The following is a 9,048-nucleotide window of genomic DNA, read 5'->3' on the forward strand; positions in this document are numbered from 1 at the left end:
CTTTCTTTTTTGTTGCTTTGTTGTATGTTGGGTAGCTTTATCTCAGTTATTGTTAGTTACTGCCTGGTAAGCTGTGTTAGCTTGGTTAGCTTGTCCTAGCTTCTTCTGCTTTGGTGCCGCTTTCTTGTGATCTTGTCGATTGTTTTCTCTCCAAACTCCTGTTCTTGTTGCTCGTCCTCTGTTATGTCATTTCCAATATCAAGTTTTTATTTTTATTTATTTTTAGGTTTATCTCATTTTAAAACATTTTGTTTGTATTTTCTTTAAGAGCTGAAGTGAAGCTGAACTCTTTCAATTTCTCTCTCAATTCAATTCAACATTAATACACAACACATTATTATATATTATATATAAATGATATATGATGTATATATATATACTGTATATGGATGCCGCTATATACATACAGCATATACAGTATTACAATGTAATTTCAACAATGTGTGTGTGTGTGTGTGTGTGTGTGTGTGTGTGTGTGTGTGTGTGTGTGTGTGTGTGGGTGTGTAGATCATTCACTCTCCCTCAGGTTGTGGCAAGTGGATACATATTGGGCAGCGAGACATGCCTTGTCTTGCATTTTTAATTTTGAGAGGTCATTCATTTCTTTGAAACCTGGGATTAAAGAGTTGAATTTGTTAAAATAAATGTTCCTTATTTCATTGAATGTTTCACATTTCTCTCTCCGTCTGTGTTTCTGTCTCTCTTTTCCTCTCTCAGTCTTTCTGTCTGTCTGTCTGTCGTCTGTCTGTCTGTCTGTTTGTCTCTCTCTCTCTCTCTCTCTCTCTCTCTCTCTCTCTCTCTCTCTCTCTCTCTCTCTCTCTCTCTCTCTCTCTCTCTCTCTCTCTCTCGCTCTTTCGCTCTCTCAAGAATCAAGTTAGCCAAGCCTAGCTTCGATACCGGAAGTAAATGATTTCCTACTGTAAAATAAGAGCAACATTCTCGACAACATCGTATCATATCCATGTCATATTCATCAGCATTTGCCATACGATACAGTAGTATTATACTACTGTACTTAATCATACTAAGGTGAGTATAAACATCATACATCCTATTATAGAAAGTCACCAGAATGAATCATACCTGGATTAAGTTGGTCCAGGTGGATATTTCACAATCTCAGAACCAAACATGAAATTATCTACATAGTTAGATATCACTAGAGGTATCTAAAAAACATCTCATGATTCCAGCTTCACAAATGTGAATATTTTCCGCTTTTCCTGAACATCAACGATTGATGAAAATGTAAAATGTTGTGCTCTTTTATTTTTGACATGTTCGGCCGGATGTGTAATCCCTTTATGCTAATGGCCTTGACGCGGCCGGCCAGTGATAAAGCGACCCAGCGGCAGGGGAATGTAGGTAAACTTGCCCCACATGGCCGGTGGGAAGAGCGCCTCTACTCCGTTTTGTCCTGTGAGTCTGTCTCGTGCAACAAAAGAAATCAACTTCAAGCCCGACGGAAAAAGGAATAAACTAACACAGTGACACAACGGAGACAAACAAGAAATACTTTAATTTAGGCTACTATATTGTACTTAACCATTCCAGCCGTTAAAGGTGGTAATATTCTCCCACGAACAAAAAGAAAGTTGGAAGGTTTTTGTACAGAATGTGGAGCGGCTAATAACTAGTTGTTAGCTTAGTCGGAGCTAGTTTAAAGGTTTGTCACCGCAGTGACACGAGGGACACATCTTACACAGACACAAAGTACTCCAGGCAGAAGGAATGGATCCCCAATTGTTGTGCTGTGAGGGGGACAGGCCTGTCATCCGGAGGGCCTACCGGGACTCCAACTTGTTGAATGACCGGGTCCTGCACGCTCTGTTGCGGGCAGAAGACAAGTACCTCCCCGCTGCCAACTACTTCAAATGCGTGCAGAGAGAAATAGTTCCGTACATGAGGAGGATAGTGGCTACCTGGATGTTGGAGGTGAGTTGAAACCAATACATGTTGTTACGTTAAGAGAATGACCTTCAGAGACCTGTGATTTTGAAGTTCCTCTGCTTATCTGCAAAGTTATATGCTGCTTGGTGCAAGAGGCTCTTTTTGTGAGCAATACAACGTACAGTATGTAACGTGGCGATCACAACTTAAAGAGTACATTCAGACTGCTCACGAGCACCACTGCTGTCTGTGTGAAGGGAGAGAGGTAGAAAAGGTCCACATCAGCCTATGCATTTATTTTTCAAAAGTGAACGAAATTGATGTCGAATTAAAGTTGTAACACAAGAGACTCCGTGGTGCCGAGACGAGTTGCAATGCAGCCATGCCGATACACATTTGGGGATTTTCTGAGGTGTTTCTTAATGGAGTTTTTAATGCGGTCGTCAATGGAGTAACTTACTGGAGTTTGAAATGCATGAATCATGATACTGGTCCATAATGTGATTTTAGTAGAAGCCTGTTTTTTAAAAGACAAAAGAGTGCCTTGTGTCGGGTGGTGATTGTAAACTACAATAACTCATCCCATGCCAGTTTAACTTAACAGTGTGGAAAGAAAAGAGGATGCATTCCATATTGTATTGTTAAACGACTTCAAAATATATTTAACATTTGGGGAAGGTGTCGCGAGCTGCTCGTCTCTGCAGACCACGCGATGCCTTTGTGTCGGTGGTTGAACGAGAGGATATTTAAAGTTCCCAAGTTTTACCTCCATGCCATTTCCATAGACCTACAATTAACATTCTTTAACAGTGAATCACACAGTTACTGGGACTCCTCTTGTATATGAGCCAAACTACTTTTGTATTGCAGTGCTTGTCGTCTTTTTGCATAAAGCGGTTCAGGTTTTTGTGATGCAATGACAAAACATGCCACTAATCCGTGAGTAACACGGTTTCTTGACTGACTGCTTTACGTTGCTCTCCACTACTTTAAAAGAGATCCATCCCTAATCACTTTTAGGTTAGGCCATATCTATAACAATCTGAATAAATAATCTATTTACATCTGTTTATATGCATTTGTCTTGAGTTCGTTACCTTAACTGTTTTTTGCCAAAAGGTTTTCAGTTAATGACATGAAACCAAGAAATGCAACAAATCCTCACATTAGTGAAGTTGAGTTGGTAATTGACTTTACTTTTTAAAATTGTAATTATGAAAATTGTCAATCAATGAAATTGTTATGGCTATTTTGCTAGTTTTTATTTATTTATGTAAATGTCTTTAAAAAATGTGTTTCCATAAATGAACAAACTATGCCATATTGTTCCCAGTTGCCATCACTGTACACAGGATTCAGGATCTTTGCCATACTTTAAACATTCCATTTTACAAATCGGTGTGGTTTTACAATTGATTCTTTCTTTTTTGTAGTATACTGATGGTAACTGATCCTTAAAACAGGATTCCTAAAATCTTAAAGGGGTTGACACTGGCTTGTGACCTCTTTTGCAAGCAATATGTGCAGTACAAATGAACTACACAAGGAAGCATGTATGTGATGCATGAGATGACTTTTTCTCTCTCAATTCAGATCCTGAAACTGATAACAAAGCTCTTTTCTGCAGATTTAAAAATCTGTATTCCTTACTCGTGGGCATAATGGCAAGGTAACATGAGCCAGAGATGGCAGTGGCAGCCCTCTGTGATATAAACTGGACCGATGGTGATAACGGTGGATTCTTCTAATGACCTTGATGAAGAAACGGTATTTAATGACGGTATTGTCTGGTTTGTCTGTGCAGGTGTGTGAGGAGCAGAAATGTGAGGAGGAAGTTTTCCCTCTGGCTATGAACTACATGGACCGCTTCCTATCGGTGGAACCCACCAAGAAGAGCCACCTGCAGTTACTGGGAGCTGCCTGCATGTTCCTGGCATCCAAACTGAAGGAAACGATCCCACTCACTGCGGAGAAACTCTGCATCTACACTGACAACTCTATCACACCTACCCAGCTGCTGGTAGGTCACCAACACTTTACAACACTCTTTGTCTTAGTCGGGACACAATAAGCTAAGGTCATAGGTGCTGTGGACGTTTTTGCAATGCATGAAACATATTTGCATAAATATGGCATCCGGCCTGCTCGTCTGAACGCTTTGTTTGAATCAGGAGATCTCTGCAGCTACTGGCCAGATTGGTATGGATGTTATGGTCCCCAGAGGAGGACTTCTAATAGTTGTGGTACCTCCAGACCGTTTCTTGTATCCCCACCACAAAGATACGTTTCCCATTGACCAACACTTTAGGCCATGACTAAAGATCATTCATGGTCCCCAGAGGAGGATTCCTAATGGGTTTTGATGACCCCTGACCCTCCCTGCAGTGCCACCTTAAAGCCAAAAATCCCCACAAGTAGACAAAAAAAACCTCCATCACCATCTTTGTTAATCCCTGCATCTGTCTGTTGGATCACACTTGAACCTGTCCTTCTGTTCCTCTCTGTCCAAACAGCAATCAGAGCTGCTGGTTTTGAACAAGCTGAAGTGGGACCTGGCTTCAGTGACTCCTCTCGACTTCATTGACCACTTTCTGTCTCAGCTGGCAGTCAGGAGAGAGAACAGGCCCATACTCAGGAAGCACGCTCAGACCTTTGTGGCTCTGTGTGCCACAGGTATGCATGGACTCATTACATACCTGAGGAGGAGGGGGGGGTGATGTTCCTATTAGCTCTGTTCACTTCAAGAGGCACCTAAAGCATTCTGATTTGTTGTCCAGTATACTGCAGCTGACTCCCACGGGCAACTCTCGACAGTTAAGGTCCCCTGTGTGTTTGGCTTCATATTGTTGGCCCACAACAGGATTTCTACAGCTCTGCTACTGTTAACAACTACTGCTGCTGATTAATGTTTTAGTAATACTTTTAGTGAGGGGATCCATAAAGGGAGATTTCAGCATTAATCTAGTAGTCCAACTGGACTTCCTCATATTTAATTTTCTCACCGGTACCATAAACACCACATGCCCACTGGGCTGTTGTCAGTGTAATATATGTGATTGTTGTGGTTCTGTCCCTCGCTGTTTACAATGTGCCATATTAACATTAAGTTCCATTCTGATGCTTTGCAGATGTAAAATTTATTGCCAGCCCTCCGTCCATGGTAGCAGCAGGCAGCATGGTGGCAGCAGTGGAGGGCCTGCAGATGAGAATGGTGGGCAATGCCATGATGACTCAGAAACTGACGGAGCAGCTGGCACAGACCATCAGGAGCGACCCGGTGGGTACAAACACACGCTGACACTCGCTGAACTAAGATAATGGCTGACTTTAAACTAACCTGACCTCTCTGTCTCCAGGACTGTCTCAGAGCGTGTCAGGAACAAATCGAGTTGCTGCTGGAAACCAGCCTCAGACAGGCACAACAACCGCAACACTCGGTTACCATGGAAACTAAGAACATCAGCGAGGAGCAGGACCTCTCGACGACACCCACAGATGTCCGAGACATCAACATCTGACTGAGGGCTGCCAGTAACGCTGCTGGAGAGAAAAGAGAAGCAGGTTGAACTGATTAAGTGGACAAATACAAAAACACACATGGCTATTTGACATGGTGTGTGTTTTGGTGCGCTCACAAGTAACTGGACTCAACAGTGTATCAGAACTGTTCACATGAAGTCCACTATGAACTGTGGCCGGGACCTGAAGAAGGTGCTGACACCTTCACGTACAGGACATTGAAAACCTTAAGACTGGAATTCAGCTAACACTAAAGGAATGGCTGATGTCTGTTAGGTGTGGCTGTGTCCTGTGGGACAGCTGGGTGCACCCACCAATGTGTTGTTTCAAGGCCTCGATGGCCACCGCCTCCTTAATTGAAAGTGTATTCTCAGAGACTGATAACTAATTAGTGCGTTTAGATGTTCCTGGGCCTGTATTTATCAAACGTTAAATAAAAATGTAGAAAAGTCTTAGTCTGAAAGTGAACAATAAGACAGATTTATCAAGTGACTCACTCCACTGACTGTGAAGTGTTGGAGCAAACTTTAAGAGAAGCTTTCGTATGATGACATGGAAACTAAATGTGGCTTAACATCCTCTTAAATGTTGCATGATGCATTTGGAACGGCATCAGGCTTAATACAAGCCTATTCAGTTTTCCTTTACATTACATGTTATACATATTACCTATACTGCATTAAACAGTCATTTTAAAACATGTCTTAGAAAGAGTGTGCCCTTTTTAAGACACCTTTCTTGATTGAGCATTTTTAAGTCTTAATATAAAAAAAAAAATAGCTTGTATTTTATTTATCTTTCTTAGATCAGTTTGATACACATGGGCCCTGGTCAACATGTAAAGTGAGAAGTTGACCTGACAGATGTCTTGTTTTTTATAAAAGTGTGATATAGATTGCAGGATGAGCTGTGTTCACATGATGGACAACTGGCAAAATTGAACATCATATATGATTATGTGTGAGGTTGACGTTCATGAATTGAGAGCCAGAACAGCACATCTGTGGTATGGAAACCAGCATTAGATCTAATCACTTAGCACAAAGGTGCTAAACTGCCAAACTGAAACCACTGTTCTCATGGGATGCAGTGTAGTTCACATCTTGCACCACTAGAGGGAAGTAAGGTGTTTGGGATGCAGTAGCCACCACTCATTCTCAATTTTGGGTTGTCAATGGAACTAAATGGCATCCAACTGCAGTATGATCAAGAGCAACAATGTCTGACATGACTTTCATCTGGCCTGTGGCACACATCACAGTGGCTTCCTGTATGCATCAGAAGCAAAAAAAAAAAGCCTGATGAGGGATTTTACATGGTTAAGAGTTATGAAAGAAGAAACTTCTTGCTTTCCACCTCAAGCAAAAGCTGAACAATGCAATGATATTTCCTATCTTTATCTGGGTACTTGATTATTAATGACCTGTTTATCAGACGGGACAAAAGGTAAAGTAATATATCAGTTGTACTACTTTTATTTTGCTTCTTATATTTATTATTACACATCACTTGACTTCTGGATTCAGCTGCTGTGAACGAGTTGGTGTTCCGACATCGTGGTATTACCCTCATGACAAGTCTGTATCAAGTTGAGCCCTATGTTGCTGCTTTTGTGTCTGTCTTACAGCAGTTTAAAGATTAATTAATTAAAGGAAAACTGATAACACTGTTAAAGCCTGTTGGTGATGTTTCTATATTTTCAAAATCATTCCAAATGCTGTTGGCTGAGGGCGCACGTTCCCAGGGTCAAAGAGTAGCAAAAGTAAACTGACCTGCGAGTACGACTGAGCCAGCAGGAGACGCCGGTTATAACTTATTCTTAGTTTGGACTTCAACATAAGTGAACGAGACGGAATATTCTGTACAAACGGCCTCAGTGCAGGGCTGGAGCAATGTGGCACAAAGTGAGAATAAAGGAGCTGCCAGCTCCTCTAGAGCACACTGGCAACACTTACACCCCACTGGAAATAACATTTCATCAAGGCAGCAACACGTCAAAAACATGACACTTTTGCTGCACCACAATCTGCTGTGAGACTGTCTTAGCCAATCAAGTTTGTGCGAGCGCATGTTCCTGGTAGATTGCTTTGTACGGTTAACACCATGTTACTACTGTGTATTACTGGTGCTCACCAAGACCGGGTGAAGTCACCACGACGGCAGTCTGGGTGTAGTTTCTACAACTATACATTGTGCAGATCTGACACCATGAGCAAGACCAGTGCCTTCAGACTGTCACAAATCATTGTTAAGGCTGTGTTTAACGTATGCTTACTTTTTAGGCACAAAAAACAACTTGGTCATTGTTTGGGTTTAAATTACTTGGTTAAATTTGGGGAACATGATTGAAAGAAACCAGCGTCGACTGTCTGTGGGAGACAGGAAGTGAACTGCAGTCAAAGTCTGACATTTTGTTGACCCTTCCATCCACTCTGACCTCCTCCTGCAGATTTTGTGACTCAAAAACAATGTCACACTATGTCCTTCACTCCCAACAATGATGTGTGGATGCCTCCCTCAGCATTAGAAGTCTGTGTTACTTCAACCTTAATGTAATTGTTGGACATGTCTCTGGGGGGAACAGTCTCAAAATCTTGCCTTGTGGCATTTTAAACTTTTAAAAGAACTGGTTTTGACCTCGTGGGGTTAGAACCAGACATAATAAAAACATGGCAATACACTTTATTCCAACACATAATGAAATGCACCAAAGCAACAATAACACCGTTACAATAACATTAAGGTATAAATATTATAGAAAAACATTAATAACCATAGCAACCATACCACACAGTCCTATCAATAGCTTCAATTAAGAATGTGTGGCTTTAGTTTGTGTCTTTGTTCAGACCCTGACAGCAGGGACTTTGCTCCTTATTTTCAGAGACGAATCCTGATTTTACAAGACTTTTCTTCACTTTAAGGTAAAAAGGTTTACGCCTCAGCTGGGGTTTTGTGGCAGTAAATAAGTCTAACTGTGGCACACCTGTATGAGTACGGGCACATTATAGTACGTGCAGTTTGACAGGGTTCACAGTTATTCAGGAAACTAACGAAACAAGACATTCTTCATTCAGAGAATGTATTTGTGTGAAAATATTTGTATTTCATCAGAAACACATGGTGACCTGTGGTGGACTGTAACTAAGTACATTTACATATATTATTATAGGCTAAGTTAAACTTTATTGATCCTTCTTTACCAGCTGCGACAAAAGAGTGATGAACAAGTGAAAACATCAATAATTATAATGCAATAATTTAACATATATTATTCTGAAATTGACTGTTGTGCAGAATGAGTACATTGTGCAGCCAAACCTTCACAGAACTCACAGAAAACATGGCTTCCTGGGTTTGAACATTTCACTGGGTGTAGACTGTGGTGTAGCAAGCCTTAATGAAGAGCCAGAACACGCTGATATGTACGACAGCCTCAGACGGTCTGATTAAATGATTTGAACAACCTTAAAGCTGTGGCGTACGACATTATGATCAGACACACTAGGAATAGAAAGGACTTCTGATGGTTTGTGTGTTCACCACTTTGGACCAGACGGAAATATCTCAGGAACTTTTGGGTAGATTGCCATGACATTTTGTTCAGACATTGAAGGTCCCCACGACTTTGTCCTAAAA

General features: G+C 41.3%; 1 protein-coding gene across 1 annotated transcript; it reads left to right on the top strand.

The window, feature by feature from the left end:
* The first annotated feature begins 1,692 nt into the window (after positions 1-1,692).
* LOC115009127 (G1/S-specific cyclin-D1-like) lies at positions 1,693-7,078 on the top strand. The gene is made up of 5 exons (XM_029432902.1): positions 1,693-1,935; positions 3,695-3,910; positions 4,404-4,563; positions 5,019-5,167; positions 5,247-7,078. The coding sequence occupies exons 1-5, from the start codon at positions 1,732-1,734 to the stop codon at positions 5,406-5,408; spliced, it is 891 nt and encodes a 296-aa protein (XP_029288762.1). The 5' UTR covers positions 1,693-1,731; the 3' UTR covers positions 5,409-7,078.
* The last annotated feature ends 1,970 nt before the right edge of the window (positions 7,079-9,048 follow it).

Source organism: Cottoperca gobio, chromosome 6, assembly GCF_900634415.1.
Source record: "Cottoperca gobio chromosome 6, fCotGob3.1, whole genome shotgun sequence".
Taxonomy (NCBI): Eukaryota; Metazoa; Chordata; class Actinopteri; order Perciformes; family Bovichtidae; genus Cottoperca; species Cottoperca gobio.

Bases quoted from the DNA above. Each gene is read 5' to 3' on its own strand.
- LOC115009127 (XM_029432902.1), top strand. From the start codon at position 1,732: ATGGATCCCCAATTGTTGTGCTGTGAGGGGGACAGGCCTGTCATCCGG. The intron at 3,911-4,403 runs GTAGGTCACCAA...CTGTCCAAACAG, and splicing joins TCACACCTACCCAGCTGCTG to CAATCAGAGCTGCTGGTTTT. The intron at 4,564-5,018 runs GTATGCATGGAC...GATGCTTTGCAG, and splicing joins TGTGGCTCTGTGTGCCACAG to ATGTAAAATTTATTGCCAGC.